Here is a 27,947-nt window from a genome sequence, read left to right as displayed (position 1 = left end):
AGCGCGAAGCAGAAGTTCGTGTAGGCGTGTGAGGGCTCTGTGACTAATAAATGCGTGGAGCAAAGGGGCTGTATATGGAAAAATGTCTTTGTGCATGGAAGGAGAGCGGATCTGTGTGTGTGTGTGAACGTTTCTGTGTAGAATAAGTGCCATATTTGATCCAGTGTGCGATAACCGGGCATCTGCCACGCGATGTGTTAAAGCTGCTTAATAACCTGCATAGTAACTAATGCTGTGTCTGTTCATAATGCTTCGTAGCCCAGAATGATCCATCCTTTCTGTATCATATCAGACAAAGCAACTGATATAACATGAAGAAAATCTACAACTTGTGAAACTTGAAGTCCCAAGAGTTTTAACTCACTTGTGTTGTAAATTGTCAGTATGTTTGATAGGCAGTTTGCCTTGGTAATGTGTGCTACAGAGTGTTTTTTTCAGAAAAAAAGGGAAAAACTCTATGCTTCACTTACAAATGTTGATTCTTCCCCATTACAGTAATCATGAGAGAACTGTACCATTAATGTTGAACTAAACATCCCCTGATGCCAGCTAAGCAGTCACACTGCTTAGTGGATTGGGGTAATTTACTGCCTTGTTAATAGTGTTGTTTGAGAATGTAAGTGGAGTACTTGCCAGCCCTGATAAAAATTGATGTTTACACTCTTATTTGGTACATCTCTAAGTTTCTAACTTGTTGATAAATGATGTCTCTTTCTTTCTCCCTTTCTAAGATACTACGCGTATCTTCAGCAAGCTCAGGCCTTTTACTCGTTCCCGTTCCATCAAATGATGACTGCAGCGCCCAGCGTGGAGATCATGGCTGAGCAGCCGACTCTAGAGGGCATGCCAGAGCCCAACATTGCTCAGGAGCCTCCAAAAGGTAGTTTAACTGGACTCTGTTACATAAGATAAAACATTAGTAATCAATTGGGGGAAAAAAGTTATTGCTCTTAAACTGCTTCTCTGGACCTATTGGTTTTGCTTTCCTTGATGCTCTCTGAGGAAATATTGATTAATTGTGTTCTTTAAGGAATGTTTTTTACCAGACAGTTAAAAAGAAGTAAACCCAGGTGATAGTATTCACATTGTTCAGTCTCACAAAATTATCTTGTTGCAGGAAAAGCAGATTTTTGTTTCAATAGATAAACATATGATTTTCAACTGATTTCATGGTTTTATTATTATTTTGGAGAAGTTTCCTTTTTTCAGTCTGAATTAAATTTCTTTTTTATTTCTGCAAGAGAAGCATAGTATAATAGTGTTTATTTGAAATATTTTTGTTTAAATGGTGTTTTAATGTGTTGTAGTAATTGCTTATATACACTAAGGATTGTTTGATTTTTAGTGAGGCTTATTTAAACAAATACAAACAATGCTGGAAAGTGTCCTGTATGTGACACAAGTTTTGTACTTCCTGCACTTGTTCATTGCCTTTCTTTTCCCCCCACTAGGATTTTGTACACCTAGGCTTTACATTAACCATGCCAAGGACAGATCCCTTGTGCTGTTACTCTTACACTTGGTCTTTACCACATAAAAAAGGCAATGATCTGTGCCATGGTTAAATTCTGAGTCTAGATCAAATATCTACACACTGAGTGGTTCATCTTGCTTTTAATATATAGATGTAGGTCAGAGCTCTCTGTACCAAGGTAGTCTGTCAGCCAGTCCGTGCATTGACATTGCTTGTGTAAGCACATCCTTTAGTAACCTTCAGTTTTTCTTTTTTAGTTGTAATGCTTAGCCAGCTGAAATTATGGGGAAAAAACCTCTAGTTTAAAACAGTTACAACTGCTCCATTCACTGTATTATTCACTACAGTTAGGATGCACCTGAAGTGCTATGTATTTGGGCTTCTTTTGCAGCTTTATTATTGGCTAACATGATGTCACCACGAGAACACTGATTGCACTTTCAAGTATTTTTAGACAACCATAATCTTCTGTTATAAAGCTGTTCCCTAATATTTCTGCAAGAATTGAAAGTTGAGTAAGGCCTTCAAAGGCAGGGCTTGAAGATTTACCAAATATGTGTGAAATTTACTAGAGCATATATGAAAGGCAAAGATTTGGAGTCCAGCTACCTCCTGTGATGAAAAAAGTAAAATGTTTAGGATTACCAGCTGAAAGGCTGCCCTGGTGTTGTTCATCTTTCATGACAGCATCTGGGTGGTAGGTACCTGATCAACAGGAGAGTTAGGAGAATGTTATCTCGCTTCATCTGAAATACTCTGACTGCTCTGAGCTGGATGCATCTGTTGCATTTTGCCATCACGTGAAAAACCTCCTCGTTCTTCAAGGGGGAGGAAAGAAAAGCTGCCCATGTGCCTCACCATGTCTATGCCTTTCTAGTCTCCTATTCATTGTAACTAGTCTATAGGTTACTTACATCTTTCCTGGGCAGTTGCTCCAATGATGCAGGAGGAATTTCATTGCTTTTGTCCTTGTACAAAAGCTGATTGCAAACAAGAACAGCGCCAAAAAAGTTTGCAGACTTAGGGCAGTGCCCTGGTACCCACAGTATTTATTTCTTATCTGTGGGAGAGTTTCATCTAGAAATTTTGAAAATAAGTTGAAGTCTAAATTTTGAAGTAATAGATTACCTTGACTCTTTGCTGATTGCTGCTAAATATGTTTTCTTACTTTTGAGGTTGTGTTCTGCAACTTGACGTGATTAATGAACGAGGATAGAGAACCACCTCTGGGTAGTCATGTCATGACCAGTACCTGTGCTGATTGAATCGCTAAGCTTTAGGGGCCAGAAGATGAGGAAGTTTCAAATGATGAGTGAACAGTGACTACTTTAAGTTTGCATTTTGTAAATAAAAATTAATGTTTGGTGTCACTCATTCAGATTGAGATCCCGAAGCTCTCGTACATTCCCTTGCTATATGATGTGCTGCCCAGTATCTGTTCTGTAAATAATAAATTGTAAATAGCTTATGCAGTGTTCAGCCTCCATGTTCATGTTCCCAACAAGCTCATACCTGACTCTGTAGGTAATATCTTGAGACCTGTTGCTGTTAACATGCTCTTCAGTTTCTTCAATGTGTTACATAATCTGTAACAATCAACTTTCCTATTTAGAAGCTGAAATGTGAATAGTAGACTGGAACTTACTGTTGCCTTCTTTGGAACCTAAGCTTTGATGTTCTGGCATATCCTCCAGAAGAAATGAAACTGTTTCCAAAGGATCGTTGAATGCAGCATGTAAACAACATACTGTAATGAGTTTATTCTTGTCTTGTATTCACAGTCAGCGCAGTTGCCTGTGAGTAGTGTGTGTCTCTGCACTGCAGAGACACCCAAGCACGCTCTCTGTTGAGCCTGCAAAACCAAGAATCATCTGATAATTGTTTAAATTAGTGAATTTTGAAGGTAAATTTGTCTGATTTCTTTTTATGTCCCTACATTCAACTCAGTCTTTTTGAGTATCCATACTGCAGCATTAGAAATGTACAGAAAGGATATTTGCTGTGTGTTTCAGAAGTTAAAAAGGGAGGGAGGAAAAGAAAAGCCAAAGCAACCGAGCCAAAGCAACCCAAAAAGCCTCCTGCTAAAAAAGAAAAATCAGCCAAGTCAAAAGGCAAACAAGAAAAGATCACAGATACTTTTAAAGTCAAAAGAAAAGTGGACCGGTTTAATGGTGTGTCTGAAGCTGAACTTCTGACCAAGACTTTACCTGATATTTTGACCTTTGATCTGGACATTGTAATAGTAAGTAACTCACAGTTACAAGATCAGGTAGAAAAGTCTGTACTCGCTGGTTATGATTTACATTCTTTCTACTTACTTATCTGTATTGCTTATATGGCAAGATCTTGCAAGATAAAGTATCTCAAGTGTTTCCTGTGTGTAGAGCAGCTTTGCATTTTCTGTTAAAAATTGTAGTAACATAGTTGTGATTTCTGAGAAGTCTGAGGCTTACGCATGGTCATGAGAGACTGTTACTTGCCACTTTATTTACTGGAAGTGCTACACCAGTGGCTGTGAAACACACTGAGCTGCTCTGTAGACATCTACATGAGACACTGCAATAAAATTGTCAATTTTTTAAAGTAATGATGGGAAGTACTCTTAACACAGTTTTGTTTATTGACAGTAACTTAAAGAGAATTGAATAAGCTGCCTTACTGTACCTTGATTAAATTCCTGACATCATTGTCTGGTATCTTTGTAGATTGGCATAAACCCTGGCTTGATGGCAGCTTACAAAGGACATCATTACCCTGGACCTGGAAACCATTTTTGTACGTTTTTGTTTCCTTTCTTCTTACACAGTTCGCAGAACTCTTAGAACTTGTGCCATTTTAATTAAACTGGTGTGGGTTTTGCCTTTTTTTTTTTTAATGCAGAAAAGGATTTTTGCTTTTAACCACCCAAGAATGATTTAACTACTTCTGTCAAACACCCTACATAAAAAGGAGTAAAAAAGGAATAATCGGTGACTTTCAATGCAGGTTTAGAATTGTCATGTAAACACAGTTTACCAGATTGTATTACCAAATAACTTCTTGGCCTGTTAGTGTGCAACATAAGGAATAAAAATTAAATCTCTATTACTTGAGTTATTAAGGGTAAGTCAATAGGCATCAATTTCTGATATAAAATAAAACTACACTCATTTTCCCAGAAATGCACTTCAGCCAGCCCTCTTCTGTTTGCATTTATTCATCTCTACTAAACAAGTTTTCTAACTGATGCAAAAGCAAAAACCATTGCCCTTTCCCAGCAGGCACATGCATCTAGCATACTTGATTCTCCAGAGAGGTTTTTGGTTTGGGTTTTGGTTTTTTTTTTAGATATTTTGCCATTTAGATAACATTTTCTGCAGCGTGTTCTCATAAAGAAAGATCATATCTGAACTCTGTTGAAATGCTCTGTTTTGCATACTGGGAGCCGTTCCAGCTGTGGTAGCAGCGAGCTCCACGTGGGCTGATTTACAGCCCTGGGACACTTCAGCCAGAATCCTTCTGGTGCCCAGCAGACCTGTCGATCAGGCTCGGGTATTTCTCTAGTGCTCTGCAGACTAGCCAGACTAAGGGCCTCCTTTACTGGGAAGCAGACCAGATACCCACGCTCCAACAAATCCAGGTGTTTGCAAGCTTCCCAGGTCATTAAGAGCCAGCTGTGGTTAATTTGTGCTTAAGAGATTGGCAGTGCATGTCACCCAGACTGTACTTCTGTACACTAAATAGGAGTGTAAGATGTCAACGGGTTCTGTCAGGGGCCCAGTGCAGGGAGCAGCGATGGCAAGGTTGTAAAAGAAAACTGACACTTTTTGTATTTGCTACGTTCTTTCCCCCAAAAATCCATATTGATCACATCCACTGCCTGCTCAAGTGGATCACAAAATCTAAAGCTCTTTCTGAACTTCTAGAATGAAAGTCTGATTTCCATACACAGGACCATGGTGAGAAATTCCTGTTGTTCCCTAGGGATTTTTTACCCTCTTGCAGTAGATGAAGTAATTTTGGCTATTTTAAACTTTTCTGAAGAGGGCAGTAGTCTTCCCAAATTAACTGATGCTCTGTTAACGTAGATTCTTCCTTTAGCATTCCAGTTCTCTTGATAGTCGAGGGGTTTTTTTGGTTTTGTTTTATTTTCCTTAGAAAAAGACAAATCCATATCTTCCTACTTCACAGGGAAGTGTCTGTTCATGTCTGGCCTGAGTAATGAACAGCTGAACCATATGGATGACCACACCTTGCCACATAAATATGGGATTGGATTTACAAACATGGTTGAAAGGACAACACCTGGAAGCAAAGACCTCTCCAGGTAGGATAATAAGGGGGAATATTGTGCTTGTTAATGAATTAGTAGTTGTGATTATAATTTTGAGTACTTTCTCTTTTAGCAAAGAGTTTCGGGAAGGAGGGCGAATTCTGATGCAGAAGTTACAAAAGTATAAACCTCGTATAGCAGCTTTCAATGGAAAATGTGAGAACCTTGATTTCAAATAAATTTGTTCTGGCAGTAGCTTTTTTTTTTTGTCCACTTAGCCTATCTTCTTTTCATTTTAGGTATTTATGAAATTTTTAGTAAAGAGGTTTTTGGAATAAAAGTTAAGAATTTGGAATTTGGACTGCAGCCACACAAGGTGCCAGATACAGAAACTGTAAGTATTCATACTGAGAAACAAAAACAGGGCGCTCCATTTTGGTTATTTCAAAACTAACAAAGCCTCAGTGCTTTGTTAGTGCACACACTTACAATAATGTCAAGATTTGTCCAAAGTACAAGGGATGTGGAAGGCTTTTACTTAATAGAGAAGGAGGGATAGTGTAATATTTTCAGACATATCTTAGTGCCGCTTCTTCAGACTTGCAGACTTTATTTGGGAAATGGTGTACTGTGTTAGTAGGTTAGTGTATTTCCTGAGGACTGTCTGAAATACAAATAAAATACACATGTTTTTGTGATAACTGTCATCTACTTTAATCTGATTCTCTGTGTCCGGTTCCCTGTGTGTTTGTGTTACTGAATCTTGATACTGAACACGACCATGGTGCTAGTAGTGCCACGCTGAGAGAGAAGGAATAGTAAGTCTGTCGTTGTCCTCTGACATACTACAGCTGCAGTGTTACTGGATCTGGGCATGCCCAAGCACTTCCAACAGACTCAGTCTTCTTCAGCTGATTTGCAGCTTGGAATTAAATTAGACGCTTAAGATAAAACAACCAGTTTGATGAAGAGTGCATTAGTCAGGTTTCTAGTGCTGGAAGGTAGCTCAAGAGACCAGCTATGTGTCATCACAAATAGCTTTGTTTAATGTGTTCTTATAAACAGGTTAAGGCAAAGGCTGACAACACTTCCTGCCAAGGTAGCTAATTCCAAAGCATCATTACCTTGTCAGTTCAAAAGTTGGGGATGTTTTTCTTTGTTTCTATCCCAAATTACTAGTGCTGCAAGTTTAAGCTCAGTTTAAGCTGTCCTTCTCTAACGGTGACGTGTTTTTAACCACCCAAGAATGATTTAACTACTTCTGTTGCCATGAGAGCCTGAAGAACTGTTGGAGCCTGAAGAAGTGCTTGCTTATTAAGTAGCTCTTAAACACTTCTGCGGTACATGTATTTGTAAGAAAGATAAATAAGCCTCTTTACTAGTATTTCTAGTATTTGTTCATAAATACTGCACGATAATAAAAGTATTGGATACAGTTCCTTTTTCCTGAAGTAACTTTATGTCTGTAGTTAGGGCTGTTGGCAGAGATAGAGACGCTTAAGTTGACGTCACCCACAGTAACTCCAGAGTTTCAGACCCTGGCAAGTGTGATGCAAACGCACTTGGACGAGAGGCCAGGCTAACTAACCTGTGATGCCTCCCGCAGTGGTTTGGGCTGTTTGCTGCTATCACATACTCCTCTGGGCACTTACGGCTCAGAGCTCCACTTACTCAGAGCGCTCTGGAGTGTGCTCCACTCTGGCAGACACTTGTAAATCGTACTTATTGTAACACACGCTGGTACTGCTTCTCCTGCAGCACATAAACAACTGGTGAAAGTTGTCCTAGCTTCAGCAGCTGATAATCAGCCCCCTCTCTTTAGGGCAAGACATCTAGCTGGCCAAGAAAAATGAAAGGCTCCGTTTATCCTCTCCCACAACCACCCGTGGCATTAGTTGAAGTTTATACAAAGGATTAAGACAGTGAGCTTGGCTGTTAAATTATTCTTGATGCACTAAATATTAGCTCATAGTTCAGGGATCAGTAATGCTATTTTTCTTGCTCTTTGTCTCAAGCTCTGCTACGTCATGCCATCGTCTAGCGCAAGATGTGCTCAGTTTCCTCGTGCACAAGATAAAGTTCATTATTACATAAAGCTGAAAGACTTAAGGGATCAGCTGAAAGGCATCGCACCAAACACAGAGGTGCAGGAGGTGCGGTACACGTTTGACTTGCAACTTGCACAAGGTATAGTGGGTATTTTGTTGTCCTTTATTATTTAATAAAGTGTAGTGTAGTGTACAACGCAAACAGCAGTTTCCCAAGCAAAAAGAAATAAAGAATTTAAGGGGAGGGAAGAGATGTGCCATCTTCTCTAAATCATGTGGTGTAGAATTAGTGATTCCACTCTCTTTTCAGTAGAGTCTTAATTATCTAAGTGCAGCAGAAATTACCTTGTAAAGTGTGTGGGTGTTTTTTCAAGTGCTCTCTGATAGAAGTGCTCTTTTATGGCAAATGAAGATGGGAAGAAAAAGGACTCTGAGCCTTTTTCCGAGTAAAGCAAGCTGCTTCTTTATTGTTAGTGAGAATCCACGATTCCCTTGTCCCCAGGCTACTTTGCTAGCAAGATTTTTCTGTATCTCCTTTCTCCTCACACAGTTAGCATTTATACATTTGTGTTCTCAAATCAATCAAGCTACACAGGACATAAACCAGGATACTTCTTGGCACACCCACCTGTTTTCAGCCACAGCTCAGTACACACACTCCCTCACACGGTTTTTCCAGCCTGACCTTCTCACACTTTCATCAACTCCTGTCCTGTGAAACTTGCTTTGAGAACACACTGCAAATTCCAATGTTAACCTTGATCAGTCTCAACTTATCTTCCACCTGTTCAGCACAGTTCCCACACTCTTTGATCATTTTTGTTCTAAATATTAATACTCGAGCTCTTCTCTTTTGGCAGAGGACGCTAAAAAGATGGCTGTCAAAGAAGAGAAATATGATCCAGGTTACGAAGCAGCATACGGAGGAGCTTACTGTGACCGTGCACCGTACGAAAGTGAACAGTGCAGTTTCTCTTCAAATGGAACTGGTAAAGTGGGATGCTTGGGCCATTCAGTTTGTAAACTGTTACTTATGAACAAATACCTGTTATTTTAGGGGTTGTTTTGGGAGGTTGGGGTCTGGTTTAGGGGGTTTTTTTGCTAGTGGCTTCATCTGTATTTTAATGGTTTAGTTTTAGTTATTAGTATCAACTGCATTTTTGAAACTATATTTTATGATTTTTGTTTGTTTGTTTTAGCAGCAAGCAATCCACAGTACTGTGAGGGACCATCCTTTGGTGAAGTTCCTAATGGACAATGGATGACACAGTCCTTTGCAGACCAGATTCCAGAGTTCAGTGCTGGCGTGACGCGGGAAGAAGAGGGAAGCAGTGCATAAGAGCTGTTTCTTCTCGGCTGTGCATACGTGCTGCAGTTTTAATGCAGTGGTAAAGATTGGTACCTCAGTTCTCCAACTGAAGCATTTTAATCATGTTTTATCTCCCTTAGTTATTTTATTATAGTCCAAAGTAAGTGTGTGGTAGGTTCAAATCAATGAATTAGAAAATTTTAAGGAACTGTCGAAACTTTTTAAAAAAAAAAAAAAAAGGTTAGCCCTTTTTTGTATATGAGTTTTATATTTAATGTATACTATTTCTTGCATTTTTTTGACAAATTGCTTTCTCATTTGTGAAGATTTCCTTGGGGCGTTAATTTTATTCCATAAATTGTAATGTAGTAGTAACAGCAGCAGTATAGGTTTTACTGATGCCTCAATATTTGGATATCTCATAACCCTTTTATATCCAGAGGGGGAAATGGGAAGTGTCCCCATACCTTACATGAAGTGGTGTTTTTAATCATGCACAGTTAAGCAAATTGTGCTTTTTAAGTCTGCCTTTTACCTTCTTAAAAAGTGCACAAAGCTGCGTTCTGCAGCTGTGAGTACTGTCTGGTGGGAAAAGAGAGCTCTGCCTGTTTAGTGATTGGACCATATTCAGGATTAAGGGAGTGGAGGCATCATCTCAAGTCTCAACACTGGGAAGGAACATTTGTGTCCCACAGGACAGGGCTTAAGTATTCTAGCTGAGCTGTCTTGGGGTAAGGTGTCCCTGCCACTCCATCTCTTTCCCCTTAAATTCCAATATAAGGAACTGGAATTCCTTAAAAAAAAAAACTCCAGCAGTGGTGGTTCTTGAATTCTGTGGCATTTAAACTCTCAGTCATTTCTGTGTGATGAGTCTCTCCACCTGACCTTTACCAAGAGACAACCCCTTTGAACAGATGACACTGCGGGAGTTGGAAGACCGTATTCCCTGTAACAACCTGCGTGGTTTGCATCAGGTCCAGTTAGCACAGGGTGAAAGCGGTTTGTGATTCAGCACTTCTTAACATTCAGTTCTCTTCAATCTGTAAGACCTTAGAGGGTGTTCTTACTCCTTTTACAAGTGAAAAATACCAAGTTAAATATAAGCTGTTCCATGAATAAGAAGTCAGCTGTAGACACTACAGCTCTCTTCTGAGGAACTTATTTAAAGGATACACATTTTTGGCCAATGTTAATAACTGAGAAAGAAATGAGATTCCATGCTTGTGCCTAACCATCATCTTCTTTCCCTCTTTTATCATGTGAGGAAGAGATGAAGTAAAAGCAATAAGCTGATCAAAACATGAAAGTTTTGATGATCTTATGACAGTAGGTGCTTCACATACTTGAAAATACAAACAGTATCTATCTCCACAATCCACGCTGGTCAGAGATTCCTGTGCCAGCGTGTTTTATCCTTTCCTCACAGCCAGTGACAGTTGTCATGCATTGAGTGTAACTAGTTAGTGTAGATTCTAATCCTGTTGTAACAGCTCTTGCTGAGATCACACACTGTCAACCTGTTGTGAGGCAGGCATGATGTTTACAGTTTTCTTCCCAAATTATGTGGCTTAATTCTGAGCGTCTTAAATCAAGAAAGGATGCGTTATGATTCTGATTGTGTTTAGCTTCAGCATAAAGCTGTTCAGTATATTGTCAAAAAGGTATAGGACTTGTCTTGTCTGTTATTTAAAGTGTACTGTATCACGTATTGCTGTTTACATGGACATTTTCCTGCAGGTGCTCAAAGTATCTTGCATCAGGGATTTGTTATAATTCAATTTTATTTTTCAACATAACTACAAGCATGTAATTAGCACTGCTGAGTATGTAGCACAGTAGGATGTAACTACTGTAAGGCTATCTTGTTTGATTGGAAGGGAAAGGTCTCTTCTTTAACGGAGTCACCTACTAGGATACCTAGGTAGAAAATACAGTTAAATGTACAATGACCGTTGCACTAAATACTGCAATTCTATGTGAACTCCCTCAGAACTGGTGCTCTCTTCATTACAGTAATGCAAAAGTTCTTACTCTGTCTGAAATCTATCAATGTTTCACAATAAAATCAGGAATGGTAGTGCAGCATTTTTAGAATGTGCTTTTGCATCTTGCTTGCAGGGGTCTAAATGCACTACAGCATTTCTCATCCACAGAAACACTGCAAAACAGAGTCACCATGCAGCAGAATTCTGCTCACAAAATGCTGCATAAGCTTCCATTTTGGGGTGTTTAGTGTGGGCTAGACAACTAAAGACACCTTATATGTAACACAGCAATTATTTCCTGTGTAGATTTTTCTACCAGCAGACACTGGAGTCTTATTTATAAAGACCTTGCATTAAAACACACTGTCTGGCACTGAATTTCACCTCTGTAAATATTTAATGAAAATACTTCATTGTCAAGTAAACTTGTTTCCTCACCTCACATGATCCTCAAGACAATCTGAACAGTGTAACTCATTCCAGCTTCCCTCTCCAGCCATAAGCACACAAAAATGATGGGCATTTATTCATATATTTAACAAATACTTTGTTTTCTAAATCAGTTAATTATATGACATGTTGCATCACAAACTATTACATATTGCAAAACATAGTGTATGGATGCATTTAAGTGATTTCAGTATCAGCTGTCTGGACGAGTTAATTTGAACTTCCCTGAAGGGTCAGGAATAAACCAGCTTTCCCAGAGATCAGTGTGAACACTGGGATAGTCCCAAGGTTTGTATCTCCCATTCCAATGAAGTAATTTAGCTTCTTGAAGAAAATGCTCTGAGTAACGGGTATCAGGACTCCAACCTGCATGGGGAGATTAAAAACAATTTTTTTCTTAAATCCAGTTTTTAATAATGGAAGACACTATAGAATGAGGTAAACGCAGTTATTTTTCAAGAACACTCTATTAACAACTGTTAATAGACAACTAGTTGTAGGATAGAGTAGCATTTTTCAGCTTCATGCCTTTAATCAGCAAAAAAATCTTAGCAAGTTTCCTTTCTCTTAATGCTTTTAACATCTTGGCATAGCTGGGGTTAAAAAAAAAAAAAATCCTTTTACTATTTATTTTCCTGTACCAGCTAAGCCATTCTCTTTTTCCCAGGATAATTCACCATTCCCAGGTGAAAGGTAACTACATCCTCCAGAAGATGGAATCCACAGCTGCTGCCGGGCATCCCCCTTCTGCCGCTGTGCTTAGTGAAAGAATGTCTGATGTTTTTTCAGTCTCACTCTATTCAGAGCTTGCACACATTCTTTCCATAGTTGATGACAACACAGGTTAGCTGGTCTTCAAACATGTAACTTTGTCCTTGGCATTTGTTTTTTTCCTTTTTTATCCAATGTAATGAGCATTAGGGTTTGGGGTTTTGGGTTTTTTGCAGGAGTGCATTTCATTTGCCTGACGGTTTAAGATACTTGGTTAGTGACACGCGTGGGGAACCCCAACATTCTGCCTTACCCTGAAGAAAGCAGGACTAATGAGTGCTGAGGAGGGATTATGTGCTGTGCATTTGAGGTATCAAGTAATGGACTGAGGTAAAGTAATGTAAGGTCCTGTACTGGAATCTTACAAACCACTCACTTTATTTAGTTCCACCTGAAACCGGTGGGAAGTTAAACTTACCGAGATGCCTTATGTGCCACATAGGGTTAATAGGGGAGTATTTCCCATGAAATACAATCAGCATGGGAGAGGTTGCCACACCTCCCCCAAGGGTGCTGCTGTAGAGGTTTTCCCTGCAAAAAGGAAAAAAAAAAAAGAAAGAAAATGCAGAAAACGTTCAAAACCCCAATCAAAGAGTGTTTAGCACAAAAGTCATAAGATTAAAAAAGTATTCTAGTGAAATTAAAAATCCTTTTGAACAGACCAGACCTAATGCTGTTAATTGCTTGTATTTGTATTTACTCCAATTCCTGTTGAGTAAATTGTTGCTACCAAGCAAAACGGGGTCAGACCCAACATGAAGCCAATTACTTCTACACGATGCCGATAGTTTACAGTAGGGGAAAAAAAAAGCTGTTAACGTAAAGGAATCGACTATAGTTTAGCTTGGTTTCTTAAGAAAATTTACGTGTTTCCATGTGTTTCATTCCCTCTTTCTTCCATCTCCAGCTTTTGAACCCATAAATTAACTTCAAATCAGATTTGCCAAAGTCTGGTTAGTACAAACTAACATCTAAAGGATATCAGTTTCCTAAGAATTCTGTGATAAATCCAGGGCTAGATGAAGCCAAGTCACTGTAAGGAATGCTGAGAGGAGGTAGCAGCCAGATGTCTGGCCAGAGTGTGCTGACGTTATGGCCGGCCAGTCAGCATGTGGGTGAAGCCACCACAGCTACAGGACACTGTGCCACCTGCCAGCCCAGCAAGGATGAGACCTGGGAAGTACTGAGCAGTGCTTAGAGGCTACAGAACAAAAACGTCATAATCTCCCCTCAAAACTGGGCTTCAACTGCTAAGCAATTTATTTCACTGTCATTTCAAAACACAGCTAAAAGGAACATGAATTTAGTGTCAGGATGGCCGAGTGGTCTAAGGTGCCAGACTCAAGGTTCTTTCCTTTCCTTTCCTTCACCTGGGGATTTCTGGTCTCCGAATGGAGGTGTGGGTTCAGATCCCACTTCTGACACATCATTTTTCCCCCTCCCTGGAAGTGTTCAAGGCCAGGTCGGATGAGGCTTTGAGCAACCTGGTATAGTGGAAGGTGTCCCTGCTGATGGCAGGGGGGTTGGAACTAGATGATCTTTAAGGTCCCTTCCAACCCAAACCATTCTATGATTCTATGATTAAGGTATAAAATCAACTTTATAAAATTTGCAGTAAGATTCACAGAGATTGTTCAAACTCTTAAAAAGCACAGCAATAGCTTGTCAGGATACCTGACCTAAGCAGGGTAAGAAAAAGCACTGTTTTGCTTTTCATTCCTTTACACCTGTATCATTTGTCTCTCCTGCTCACTTGTGAAACTAACAAGTAACAGACATAGTCCAATAGCACAAGCTATTTGGTTTCAGTTTAGCCTTACTAAATTTAAATTTAACTCTTTGCAGAGAAAGAAAGTGTCAAGTTTGCAAACACAGGTTAACAGTGAACTAACAAAAAAAAACAGTGATTGTTTCACTGTGTCATGACTTATTCATGGTCAATGCCAAAAAGACATCTTTCGTGTCAAATTTTGTTCATCTATAGAAAAACAAGTGTTTTTTACTGGTATTTCAGAAATACATTGTCCAGTTACAGCCTGGCTGACATCACAATAGGAGCAACCCACTCAAACAAGGAACCATTCCTCCTTTAAGGCAGCTTCAGGAAGGGAAGATCATAATTGGCTTGATCCCAAGTGAGGTTGGTCACCCAAAACAAGAACCACATGTTCTCAACGTCCCTCCGGATGGAGTGTGGTTTGTGATCAAACACAAGACTAAAATTCCAGGTGGCCATTTTCTGGTACACGATTGGTGACATTTAAGCAGATGGAAATTCTGGAACATGAGTTATTTCATTTTATAAGATCTCAAAGACTGTCAAAGATTGCTTGGAGTTAAAAACTGCTAAGAACTTTTAAACAGAAAATTAAACTGTAGGCTGAATATTAAAAGTAAAGCCAGATTTCCACACATACTCTACATTTCTTTGCATCCACTTTTCCAACTGCTTTGTAATCCGTTGATGTTTCCATTCAGTCATGTTAGCAACAATTACTCCAGGATTAAAGGAGCAGGTGCTGGGGCTGATGCCAAGATCTCGAATGGCTTGCTTTCTGTAGTCCAGGAATCCCATGTATGTGTTCTAAGAATTAACAAAAAAAAGTATGTTTATCCCCTGTGAAGCTCCAGAACAATAAGCATGAATGCAAGTCTCTACCACTCACATGGAGACGACATACGCGCTCCCAAAGCTCAGTTTCTACGTTGGCGGTTCCCCGTCCCGATTTCCACGTGACATGAGGCTGCCAGGCAGGATACCTCTGGCTTTTGAATTACTTTTTCTACAGTATTGTTCCATGTGAGTTTGATAAGGCCCTTCCCTCACCACGTGTTTGTCCTTCTGTAGGTTACTCTAAACGATGTAGCATCACGCTTGTACAGCTGTAATGCTAGAGAGACTCCCCGACAATTCTGGGGAACTCAGCTCAGGAATTAGCCTTTAAATCTGTTTTCCTGAGTTTTGGTCCCATTTTAATTACTACAAATCACATATTCTGTTTTCATTAGATGTTAAGTGCTCATGACCTACTTATAGCAAAATACCAAACAATTTAGTAGAATCCAAAGAGCAATAGAGATTTAAATTATTACACAAAATAATTGCATAACACCATATAATTATAGATTTACTAAAAAATTAGTTCTTAATTACCTGTAAAACTATTACAAAATTATCAAAAAACTAAAACTTTCACTTTGGGGAAAATGTATAAAATAATCTTACATTTGTGGGTAAATACATTTCTGATTAGAATTCCAAAATGGCATCTTACCTGCATCCCTACACTTCTAACCATTTCATGTGTAGAAGGCAGATCACAATCATCCGAAAAAGCCGCAGCATGTCCAGGAGCCAACTTAGTACTGTAGAGTTCCTGGATGTCACCTGATTGCAGAAAGGTCGAAAGCGTAAGAGCAGCTACTTCACTGCTACAGAGCTGAAAGGATAATTTCTGTTCTCATATGTGTTACTTATGAACATACCCATTTTAGGGGACAGCCCAGATATTAATGAAGGCTACATTTTGTAATATGGGACAATTTTCAAATTTGAGTCCTGTAGTTGGATGTCTAAGGTCTATCTTTAGATATTATCATCAGTCTTCAATGCATCCACATTGTGGTCTCAATGTCCAAAATCGGTTAGAGCAGAAGCCGATTACACTGTTCAGAAGCCTGGTTACAGAGTCGGGCACTCAGAGGTTGCCTCTGCTGAAGGAGGGCACCAGCAAGTTTTCTGAGCCTCTTCAAGTCCCACAAAAGTGCCACTTCGATCTCTTGCACAGCTCAGGTTTTTCCTGGTGTTACTGTGTTTATACCTCCTGTAAGACACCTGTATTCTCAGCACTGGTCAGTTAAAATGTGCCTGTCACACCTGACAATCCCTGCTGGCTTTACAGACCACCCAGCTCCTTCCTGGTGCTGGGAAATAACGTAACGCATGGCATCTCACTCATCATCTGAGTAGCAGGTACCCACGATGTGCCAGAGCAGCGTCAGGGCAGGTGGGAAGCACAGCACTGTCACAGCAGTGGAGCGAGTCTGCATCCAAACTCCCTACAGCTACCAGCTTTGCTGCTGGGCACGGGTCGGTCACAGGTAAGAGGAATTATCTTGGAAGGCCACATATGGCCCGGTAGCCTGAGGTGAGCTCAATAAAAGACTAGTAACCAAAAACATCCCCCATACTGCAAACAGTGGAACTACTATTTCTGAAATAAGCAGAAATTAATTATTTGTCTGAACTCAGCAGATGGTTAGAAAATCTGGGTTAGGACTCGTGCCTCACCAAACAGAATTTGAAATAACGGGGCACTTAGTTGTTGAAGATCGATATGCCTTACTAGGTATTTTCAAAAGAAAAGCAGAAAAAGAAAAAAGAAATCAAATCAAACAATTCTAGGCTGACACCCCAAGTTCAGTACATTTCATTCTTACTGCTTTGCAGAAAGCAATGACCAACAAATAAACAATCCCAAAGCTAAACCCTGAAAACCCTATTCACTCCTTACCCTGAGAGAAGTCTCAGTCACTCCCACTCCGGAGACATCTGACTGAGCAGGGGCTCACATTACAGTTAAGACATGGGCAGCAGCTGCCACAGCAGCCTCACTCCCACGTGTCCATCTTTATTCCCTCCTTCTGGGCCCTACGATTGAGGATTGTGAGGCCAAAGAGTGAGCAAGTTAGGCTGGCTGAAGCAAAGGGAAAAAAAGAAGAAAAAAAAAAGCTTGGGGGTTTTATGTGCTGCTAGTCTTCTGCCAGGTCAGCCAGCTGAATCAGCTTATTCTGCAGCTGCACAACTGCAGGTAGGACACAAGTAACAGGAGCTGCCTGGGGACAGGGGAGGCCACTTCCATCAGCAGCAGCTTACCATCAGCTGTAAAGTGAAACTGCACCTTCACCCCGCGGCTCCAGAAACGCGATCAACTGGCATAAGCTGGCACCACCAGTGAAAGAGAAAACCCTACCTCCCCTCTTCTCCTAGCCACACTGCCTCCACTCCTACCGAGGAACTGATGCAGGCTGAAAGCAATCACATTCCTGGTGAACACCTGTGCAGGGGAAGTGGTGGGCTCAGCTTAAAGTGCTCATTAAACTGGAGTCTAAATGAAGAATTTGAGAACCTTTCAAATATTGCCGTTGCCCACTGATGACAGACAGAACAACAAAACCAAAAAGCAGAGGTAACCACTGGAAACACACATGTTGAAGCAACTGTGACAGGAAGCATACTGCAAATTAAAATGAGACAGAGCAGGTTAATCATATTTTATCAAGCAGCTAATAGTGCCCCTTATTAGCAGCTAATAGTGCTGCTAATAGTGCCCCTTTGAGTGCAGATGTTCTGAAATCTGCCACTAAAGAGACAAAATTACAGAAAGGTGCAGAGCAGCAATGGAGAATAAAATTATACTTTTGTCATGTGTAAATTCACTGATCTTAATGTTCTTACAGCAAAGATTAAGTTAGGTCAAAAAGTTTATTACAGCTACACCCACTCCTTTCCAAAGGAAATTTTCATGGGAACATCCCTTTAACATTTAACTGGGCCTGGCTAGGATAGAGTTAATTTTCATCGTAGCAGCTCATATATGGTGCTGTGGTTTAGATTTCTGACCAAAGCAGTACTGACAGCACACTGATGTTCTAGCTCTTGCTGAACACTGTTTGTGTAGCAGCAGGGCCTTCTCTTTTTCTCACTCTGCTCCTCCAGTGAGTAGACGAGGGGGTGTGCAATAGGCTGGGAGGGAACTCAACTGGGCAGAGGATCCAAACTGACCAAAGAGATATTCCACACCACATCACATCATGCTCAGCAACAAAAGGGGAAAGAGGGGCTCTTGGGGCAGTTAGCCAGCTTTTGCTTGGGGACTGGCTGGGCACTGGTCTGCCCACCGGAGGTGATGAGCGATTGCCTTTACATCACTTGTTTTGTTTTTCTTCTCTCTTATTCCACTTAACCTTCACTTATTAAACAATTATTTATCTGTTTGTTTTATCTTGACCCTCAAGTTTTCTTGCTTTGGTTCTTCCTTTCCTCTTCCCCCATCACACTGGGAGTGGGGATGGGGGAAAAGTGAGTGAGTGGCTGTGTGGTGCTTTGCTGCCAATCAGGGTTAAACCACAACAATTTGATTTAAAATATTATTAAATAACAAGTAAACAAAATGATAAAACAAGGGAGGACAACAAGTATATAGAGAAAAAAATATACTGGGAAACAAGAGAAAAAATATAAATTAACCTTGGAAAAAAAATTGTTCCTCTAATTGGACTTCTTTGTATATAAAAAAAAAAATCAGGATTTCAATATCTTCTAACTGCTCCAATTTGCCTGGGAACTCTGAAATCTCTGATCAAGATTCTGCAAGTTGCTATGGATTCTGAGCTGAAGATGCTAAGAACTACATTTTGAATGTTTGGAATTTTAACCCTCTTATTTGAGTAAATTCCTCTTGCTCTCAAGAAGAGCAATTCTGGATAAGGAACTGGTAGCATTTGTGGGAATTAAAATATTAGCAGAAAATGCATATCACATACTAAAAATAAATATTCATGCATGTAAGTGAAATCCATCACACCTTTCAACAATTGACCAGATTCAATTAAAATGAAAACCATACATATAATTTTGATCAAAATCAACTATTCAAAAGATATACAGAAAGAAGTTCTTCTTCAGACTTTCCTTTAAATAAACAAACAGATTATTTGTAGTTTTCCTGAGTGCAATGTGCCTAGCAGCTACCTCAGTTTCCATTACATCTCATATTTCCAAAAGACTGTAAAAGCTGCAATAATTTTTATTTTCATTCTGCTAGAAACTTCTTTTTGGATGACAGCTTACCTTGAACAATGATATCATCATCCAAATATATTACTTTCTCATGTTTCTGGATAAGCAAAGGAAGATAAAATCGAACGAAGTTCAGCTGTTAAACAGAAAAAAAGGTAAAGACTAACTGGTAAAGCTGTTCAGTGTAATAGTCTCACACTTCTGTCTCTATTAACAATCAGTTTTCATTTCTCTCTTCACTAAGCACTAGCCAGTGATCATTTGCTTCCTCCACCACAGTTCTGGTAGTACCCTGAACCCATTATTATTAATATTTATCCCTATTTTATTTACTATGGCCCTAACCAAGCAGCCCAAAACAGTTGCTTCTTCACAGAATCACAGGATCATTTGGGTTAAAAGGGGCCTTTTGAGACTATCGTGTCCAAGCCCTCTTCTCAAGCAAGGTCCACCCGAGCAGGCTGATGGGGACCATGCCCAGTTGGGTTTTGAAAATCTCCACAGATGGAAACTCACCAACCTCTCTGGGCAACTTGCTCCAGTGTTTGACCACCCTCACCATGACAAAAAAAAAAAAAGTTTTTTCTTGTGCCCAGAGGAAATTAATGCATTTGACTGGTGGCAGACACGGGATAACAACTTCTATAACAACAATGAAGAATACAGCAGAAGGAAAGGGAACTCAGAACATAAGAACAACCATACTGATCCAGACCATTTTACCCACCACCTGCCTTCAGAGTGGTTGGTGCTAAGCAGACACTCAGTGAAAACATTTCTTGATCGTTCTGACTGTGACTCCTCCATTAGCTCTTGCACTGGGAAAGACAGTAAGCAACCATCCCTCATCCAGTCCTCCATGACACTCAGTTCTGCAGATCTCTACTGTTTTCACACTAGAAGTCACATTTCCAGGCTGAACAGTTGTAACCCATTGATTCCTTCAATGAAATCTTTTCCACATATTATTTCAAAGGCTCACAGGAGGGCAGCAAGAATAAACATTCTGAACAGACCTGAACATTTTCTGGTGGTGCTACACCTTTTTCAGATAAGGGGACAGAGACTGCACATAGTGTTTAGGATGAGGGAAAACGATGTATCTGTATTGTGGCATAATGATGTTCTCTATTTTGATCCTTACTCCTTTCCTAATAGTTTCTAACATGTGATTTGTCTTTTCTGACAGCCAGTAATATTTAGATTAGTCGTTAGCCTCTGAATTAACCCTGGACATGAGCAGAATGCAGCCAACTCAGCATCATGGAGGCACAAAGAACACTATTAGATCTTCCCTCTAATAAACTGTGAATTTATTCTTAAAGATATGACACATTCAAATTACCAACTTTAGGCCACCAAATAATGAGGACCCAGACAGACAAGCTGCAAGGAGCTTGTTATCGTGCACTTTTCCTTCCTGAGTGAGAGCTTAGCATTTGTACCCGATTCTCAGGCTTACACCCCCTTTGTGTAAGGGAACAGAGATGTGGGGTATTTTAAAGCCTGTAATAAGCGTTAAAAACCCTGAAAATTTGTTATGCAGCGTTCATTTACTCACAGGCTGCAGCAGCTCAGGACGCGACGCATCTTGTCTGATTTTTCCTTTTAGTACCATAGGGTTGAATTCCACAACCTTAAATTTTATTTCTTTCAGTTTAGAATTTTCAATCCATTTTCTGTGATAAAAAAGAAGTGATAAAAGAAATACTGAGTATGTGGCAAGTACTTCCAGTATTAAATTCACAGACTCACAGGAGGATAAAAGACCTTGGAAGTTCGCTCAACCTATTCTATCCCAAGACAGAATCACTTACGTCTACAGCTATTGCATATAGACATTTGTTTAACGTGTTCTTAAAAAAAACCCCAACAAACAAAACACAACACCCAAAAAACCCAACAAAGTAAACCTCCCACACCACTGCCAAAAACAGACTCCACAAGTTGCTCAAACGACCCATCTTTCACTATCGCTAACATTAAATACTATTTTTTTAGGCTTTCTTGCTATAAAGACCATTTTTTCTTATTCTATCTACTGTGCTTTTAAAGCAGAGGTTAATTTTCTCCCTTTTACAGTTTTATGTCCTTCAAGATCACTGCCAAGATCACAAGATCAAACCATATTTTCTTCAGACTAATTTTTTCATGATTTTGTCAGTTTTCTTGACACTGTTGTTTATTGTTCTCCTCTGACCTCTCTTCTAAATCCCTCCTGAAGGCACCCAAAAATAAACACGCTTTTTCTGATGTACTAAAAATCTCAGGAAGATCAGAAAAAGTTTCCTTATATCTCCTGTGGTCATACATGTCAACATGTATATCCACTGTGATGCACTGCATGTCCTTTTTTTTTTTTTTTAAATCAATGTAGTCTGTTATCACTCATGATTCTGTAGCTTTCCAAATGAGTGCTACCAAACTCCTGCTTCACCCTGCGCCAATACAGCCAGCTATTCCCTCCTACATTACCTTGTCATTACCTCCACTGAATTTCATCACATTTTACAGTTCATTTTTCCCATTCACTGTGATTAGTTTGTTTTGTCCTGTTCCTCAGTACATCTGCTGGCTTCTTCAGCTTCATGCCAATTGCAGATACATAAAGAATATTCTTCATTCTATTATCTAGGTCACTGATGAACTGGATGGGAAAAACTCCCTGTGGAACCCCACTCATTACATCCTCTCACTCTGACACAAATTGTGGGTACACAGGCTACAGAAGTGCAGCAGCCAGAGGTGACAACTGCTAAGAAAACTGCTTTAATTTTGATTCACACCTTTCCCCCTCTTTTAGACGATTGTTTGTAAATTTTAACACTCAAACATGCTGTCATTTCAAGCTTCTTTGGGCCTCTATTTATAACCTTTAATACACCCTCTTACTTGAAATTAGCTTTAAACAGCAAGTTTTTTTACACTGACGCTCAGGACACAGCACCAGATGAGAGGTAAGTGCAACACAGTGGGATTGTGACAAATAAACACATACATCCCTTACTGCAGGCTCTTCTGCAGCCAATCTGCATAAGGCAGAGAGGCACAGGTACCACAGGTGGTCTGGCTGTTGCACACCCCTCTACATCAGTCAGTGCCTTGCGTAGGGCACAACCGTCCTTTGTCCTACACGTAAGACTCCTGGGGGCTGCCACCAATAGCTCTACTTGAATAAAAGGGAGAAACACTTCCCTGAACAGTGCTCCAAAGCCTAGGCTCAAGCTAAGGAGAACAACAAGCTGGCCCTAAGTACAGCATGAAACAAAATAAGGCTGGTATGTACCGAATATGTGGGATGGTAGTCTTCAGCCCAACTATGTAAAACAAAACATTAGCCCCTGTGTTGCTGTAGATGCTACTGATTGCTGCTACAGCTGCTCCCATCCTGCCCGCAGCAGCGCAGATTACAACTGGGATTTCTTCTTCCATTTCCTCAGGACTCTCCAACTCAACTACAAGAAACAAAACTATGCATTATAATAGAAAATTAAGAATCTTTTTATATCAGATCTGGGTCACAGGAATGAGTATGTAATTCCATAAGCAGTGGAATCACAACCACCTCATTTCCTTACCACATCCTATACACATCCACATCTGGCAAGGCACACAGCACGAGCTGTCGCTAACCCAGAACTACATGCAGGTTGCCTGGACTGTTGGATGCCTCCAAACAGAATATATAACAGAGATCTCGGCATCTTCTACTCAGCAGGGGCACAATTCAGCCTGTCCTCCATGTAGCTGCTTACTCACATGAAACCTGAAGAAGTTTGAATACCTTTGAGACTGCTACTTCTCAGTTACATGCAGTACAAATTGAACAACAGGTTCCAAAATTAGCAAAGGAAGGAGGTGAGTGGAAGAGGTGGTGCAATTGCATGAGATTCACTTCTTTGGGAAGCAGGCTAGAAAGGAAAAGTGCAAATTTCTGCACCAGCAGGAAGCTGCTAATGATAAAGGGGAAAAAAAAATAAATCTAAATACTAAATCAGTTCACATTACTGCTAAGGAAGATTTTTACCCCCAGTACTGATTTACTTAGAGAACTTATATGGATAGATTTATACTCATTAAAACATAACCATTAAACTCATAGCAATCCCAGCAAAATACACTGAAACAAAATGGTTTATACCAAGACAGAGTTTCTTTATCTTGGGAACACTGAATAAGCTATTAGTATAAGCATTTCGTATCAGTCCAACCATACCAACCCTAGTGGCTTTCTGTCACTACAAAAATTCCAGCAAAAACTTCTGCTGTAAACTATGCCAAGATTTGATGATCTATTCGAAATGAACAGGTAGGCCAAGCACATTCCCAAAGGGGCAAGTTGTGATTAAAGTTTATTATCATTTGACAACTCCAATACTGTTCAGCACAAATAAGGATACACTCCAGCTTCCATCTACATCAGTGACATCTGGATAAAAATTTGAATCGGAATGACAATTCTTAGTCATTACTATCGATCTCCTACTATTTATTCAAGTAATTCAGAATAAAAAAAATTCCACATCCCAGACCATATGCAACCGTGTGATCAGCTCACCTACTGCAGAGCAAACAAGATTCAGCTGGACATAAAGCACTGTTCAGAATAAAAAAAATTCCACATCCCAGACCATGTGCAACAGTGTGATTATGGTTGTCACCTACTGCAGAGCAAACAAGATTCAGTTGGACATAAAGCACTGTACAAATGAAGAGATAAGGAATATAAAACAAGAACATAAATGAAACAAAAGTTTAAGGCATTTACCTGTTTCATTCTTTAATGCAGATGGCACCTGGTGAACTTTGTTATACAGAATGGCACACACAGTTAAGACAAGAAGCAACAGTAAGATCTGGTTAACTGAAACAAAAGGGAGAATTTGTTAACAATCAGTTTAACAGCTAATTGCCCAAGTACATTAAAAAAAAAAATCCAGCTTGCAACCAGTACACATCATAACCTCTATATGCTGTATTTATCAGATCCTCCTTGCTCTTGCTATTTGATCAAGCTAAAAATATTATGTTAAAAACATAACAGTATCTCACCCCCGTTACAATAATTTCCAACTATCTGATTTTCATGGATAATTTGCTCAGTAAATCATTAATCTCCCAATACATATGGATTACCCATACTAGGAAATTCTCATGTTTCTGAACTTTATTAGGAGCCTGGAACTTTCTTTTCTTGGCTAGTTTGCTGTCTATCTGTCATCACAGGACTTCACGAGTTAATGATGTTTACCTAGCCCTTTCCTTTTCTCACGCTTCCCTGATAAAACTACAAACACATGACAATTTTTTTTTCTATTTCAGTGTTCAGATCTTCAAGGTGTAGTTGAGCAAAACTCTAAAAATACTAGAAAAACAAACTCATTATGCTGCTGAAACCATAAATATTCCAAAATATTTGAAAATACATAAATATTTTTACAAAGTTAGTTTAACTAGTAAAATGAAAACAAAGAATGCAGCAGCAAACACCTGACTGTATATTCTGATTTGCATTTCCTACCCGACTGTGTTATACAAATTCAAGTTGCTCAACATAAACCAACCACGAGCAGGTACCAGGGCAGTTCACTGAGTACAACAGGGAAGGAATATGCTACCATCATCAACAGTTACTTTGACGATGGGAGTTCTCTGTATCAGACTAGTTTGATATCTTTGCAACACCATAAAGGTATTTAAGGTGTACAGAAGAGCAAAGGGAATTGTGTTTTAAACTATTTCAATCAAAAGGGCCAAGTGGCATGAGAATAAATTGAAATTGGTAAATAGCATTATCGAACCTGCACCAATTTAAATCGTCCGAGGAAACAGCCCATTGACTTCAGAGAAATTCTGGGTGCAAAACTGAAGGTACACACTGGTCCATTTCCAGTCACTGACTCTGAGAGCTGGTGAAAACCCCAGAGTTTTTGGGACCACACCACAATTGCAAGTATGAACAGCATTAAAGTGCAGAGTTCTGCAAAAAGCCAGGTTCAGTGCTCCAGGCACAACCCACAGGAAACCAGCAGCTACCTGCACGCTTAGTTGGAAATTCCAGACCCTTCAGTTTCATGCAGTAAAGCAACAAGCAATTTTAAATTAATGGTATTTATGGCCATACTTACTTGACTTAAATATTTAATAGGAAAAGTGTTATTTGTATACTTCCAAGTTAAGCATAATTTAGCAAAACTAGAACTATAAATTTGCATGCAATGGCGACAACAGTTGCGTAAGAAATTTCATTTGACATTTCTGTCTTAAAAATATATATTTCAAATGTTTTTAATCTCTTACTTTTCTTTAAAAGAGCCATGTGTCCTGTTGGATGAAAACTGTGATCTGTGGTAAAATAAAAAATTATTATTTTTTTTTTAAAGAGAGAGAAAAATCATTAGTACCAGCAGTAAATACTAGTGATTTCAGGGACAAGGTTTTGCATCAAAAGTAAAACTGAACTCTCTCTGCAAACAACTTTTTTGGAACAAATAACTAATATTCTGCAGTACAATTATTACATATTTTAATTTAAGCTACTAATAGGTTGAGAAGAACAGCATTTTAATAAATTCTATCCATCAATCACCTCCAATCACCTCCAATCAATCACCTCCATCAGTCATAACTAAGATTTTTTAACACATTTTACAGTAATATGCAAGGAAGTATTAAAACACCCCACTGATGCAATTTGTAACTATACTTACGCTTATCTCTGATCTCACCTAAACCATAATAACAATCACAAATACCAATCTCTTGCTGGAGTATGTTCCCAGACATATGGGAATCTTATACTGGAGCAGTGTCTTCCAGATTCTCAGAAAATTTCAGAGCAATAGTGGAAATATTTTCTAACAGCTGTATCCTTCCACTAACAGTAAGAGGGGAGTACGTGCAGTGTGGCTTGTATTTAACCACATTACTTGGGATGCTGAAGAAAATGAGCTATCCTTCCCTAAAATTGTACTTCTAAACCAGGCCCAAGCGTGGCCATTCCTTTACGACTGAGAGGACAAAACATAATCCCTAAAATACAGGATTATGAGAAATACAACATCCACTTGAATTTTGAACCCCAAATTAACGTTTCTTAAAAACAAACAACCACAAACATTAAAAAACAGCACCAGAAGTTGGGGTGAGGCGAGGGGGCAGGGAAGGGAAAATACAACTATATGATCGAACCTTTAAACCACGGAAGCCACATATAGGACAGAAACCAATTTTTCCTGTTTCCATACATACAGATATGGACATATTACAGCATAGATAAGGATATCTGACAGTTTTAATGCACACGAAAATGCAGTTTACTCTGACTCCTTGAGAAGACAGGCAGAACAGCAAGAATTCTTGAAACCTGAGTCACAGAACTGACCGCCTGTCATTGGTTAACGCTCAAGTTCAGACAGCATCCTACATTAGCCTTCAACTAACAAATTAGATGACCATAAAAAATATTTTAAAAGCTAAGATGTGGCTTTGTTTACAAACCACTTATATTTGTATGTATTTAGGTCCCAACAGATGACTAAATCATAGTGAGAGAGGAGTATTTCTGAGAGAAAGTCCTTTCACATCCACAGTGCTTCCAGCAACCCACTCTCTTCATGTGGCATTAATTCACACAGAGAGGAAATCAAGCAGATCGCTCAGAAAAAAAACAGAGAATGCTGAGAAAGCCCTTCTCTCTCGCATTGTGCACAACTATTGTCTTCTTATCCATTTAAAAAGTTTACTTGTTTAGGTAAGCAGGGAGACAACAGAACCCCCTATGCTCCTGGACCAACTTTCTAACCCTACTTTAGCCATCACAATCTTCCTGTGATTTCCATGGAGCTGACTACTATATTTTAATTAGCATTTGTAATGATAGTCACAAACAATACTGATGATCACTGAAAGATAAAAGTTGCATAGCCACAGCTTCATCATATTTTCAGAAATTATTAAATCAACATAAACTGAACCACGATTTAAACTTTAAAATCCGAACTCAGACAGACTCTCATACAAATTTGAGTTCTAAATCTACAGCATTCCTAAGCCTCAGAAACACGGACTGATTACCCACTGATTTTTAAGGAAAGAGAGGAATATTTGTTCCCTTGCAAATATTTACTCATTTTTTTCCTGACTGTAGACATTAGTTCCTGGAACATGGCAGTCCCTAACTCAGTTGCCAAATCCGGTAACAAAATGAGGGGCTGCAGAAGGGAAAGCTCAGAAACAGTGACATTACTGCTCAGATATTTCCTGCTTAATTAGTCTTTTTACCTCTTCAAAGCAGCACAGTATTCGGGACTCCTCTCTCTTGAAGAGCTGTAGAGCTATTTACTTGGATCCTAGATAGCCCACAGCTGTAAGCACTCTTGCCAAAGCTTCCTTGACCATCATCCTCCTTTGAAGTCCCCCGCGCAAAGGCCTTACAGGGCACAGTAACAGTTTTAAGATTCAATTCCTTTTTCAAACTCTTCAAAGTTTACTTTGGAGTTGTGCTGGTTTTCTTTTCTTTCTCTGCTGCTGAGGAACAGCACAGAGTCCAGACGCCGCACTGGAGGAATGAGAGCCCATAAACCACTTCCAGATGTGCAGGACGATGATGCAGCCCCAGATCTGGCAAACTGGCCTCAGAGCTTCAGCTAGGAAATTGCAAACAAATCTCGTAAGACAAAAAGTCTTAAGGGGGTGGGGGAAAGAGAAGGAAACAAACCCTTCCAGAAGTTGCTTCAGCAGTCTAGTTGCAGGTTAGATTTCTAGTCATTATTTACAGTAAAAGTGAACAGCTAACTAGTGTGCAAGAGCCAAACAACAACATGCCAAAGTCAAACTGAAAGCCAGAGTTTTTCC

General features: G+C 39.5%; 2 protein-coding genes across 2 annotated transcripts; one reads left to right on the top strand and one right to left on the bottom strand.

Annotated features, from left to right (window-relative positions):
* Positions 1-747: 747 nt before the first annotated feature.
* On the top strand, positions 748-9,624 carry TDG (thymine DNA glycosylase). Its single transcript, XM_029087293.1, has 9 exons — positions 748-880; positions 3,487-3,716; positions 4,180-4,249; positions 5,645-5,780; positions 5,860-5,942; positions 6,026-6,120; positions 7,742-7,913; positions 8,635-8,763; positions 8,977-9,624. Exons 1-9 carry the CDS (start codon positions 787-789, stop codon positions 9,111-9,113), a joined length of 1,146 nt encoding a protein of 381 aa, XP_028943126.1. The 5' UTR covers positions 748-786; the 3' UTR covers positions 9,114-9,624.
* A 1,788-nt stretch (positions 9,625-11,412) lies between these two features.
* On the bottom strand, positions 11,413-27,645 carry GLT8D2 (glycosyltransferase 8 domain containing 2). The gene is made up of 10 exons (XM_010177312.2): positions 27,375-27,645; positions 25,392-25,436; positions 23,860-23,955; positions 22,378-22,546; positions 20,653-20,770; positions 19,143-19,227; positions 15,565-15,677; positions 14,707-14,873; positions 12,708-12,820; positions 11,413-11,884 (listed from the first exon to the last, which is right to left on the bottom strand). The coding sequence occupies exons 2-10, from the start codon at positions 25,408-25,410 to the stop codon at positions 11,712-11,714; spliced, it is 1,053 nt and encodes a 350-aa protein (XP_010175614.1). The 5' UTR covers positions 25,411-25,436; positions 27,375-27,645; the 3' UTR covers positions 11,413-11,711.
* Between the last annotated feature and the right edge of the window lie 302 nt (positions 27,646-27,947).

Source organism: Antrostomus carolinensis, unplaced genomic scaffold (genome assembly GCF_000700745.2).
Source record: "Antrostomus carolinensis isolate BGI_N321 unplaced genomic scaffold, ASM70074v2 scaffold11611, whole genome shotgun sequence".
Classification (NCBI taxonomy): domain Eukaryota; kingdom Metazoa; phylum Chordata; class Aves; order Caprimulgiformes; family Caprimulgidae; genus Antrostomus; species Antrostomus carolinensis.
The sequence above is the reverse complement of the archived record's forward strand: the minus strand, read 5'-3'. Positions and strand labels throughout refer to the sequence as shown.

Coding starts and splice junctions, on each gene's coding strand:
- GLT8D2 (XM_010177312.2), bottom strand. Junction 19,228..20,652: donor GTCCTGAGCTGCTGCAGCCT/GTGAGTAAATGA, acceptor TCTGTTTAACAG/CTGAACTTCGTTCGATTTTA. Junction 11,885..12,707: donor GTGGCACATAAGGCATCTCG/GTAAGTTTAACT, acceptor CTCCCCATGCAG/GTTGGAGTCCTGATACCCGT.
- TDG (XM_029087293.1), top strand. CDS start 787: ATGATGACTGCAGCGCCCAGCGTGGAGATCATGGCTGAGCAGCCGACT. Junction 4,250..5,644: donor TGGACCTGGAAACCATTTTT/GTACGTTTTTGT, acceptor CCTACTTCACAG/GGAAGTGTCTGTTCATGTCT. Junction 6,121..7,741: donor AGGTGCCAGATACAGAAACT/GTAAGTATTCAT, acceptor CTTTGTCTCAAG/CTCTGCTACGTCATGCCATC.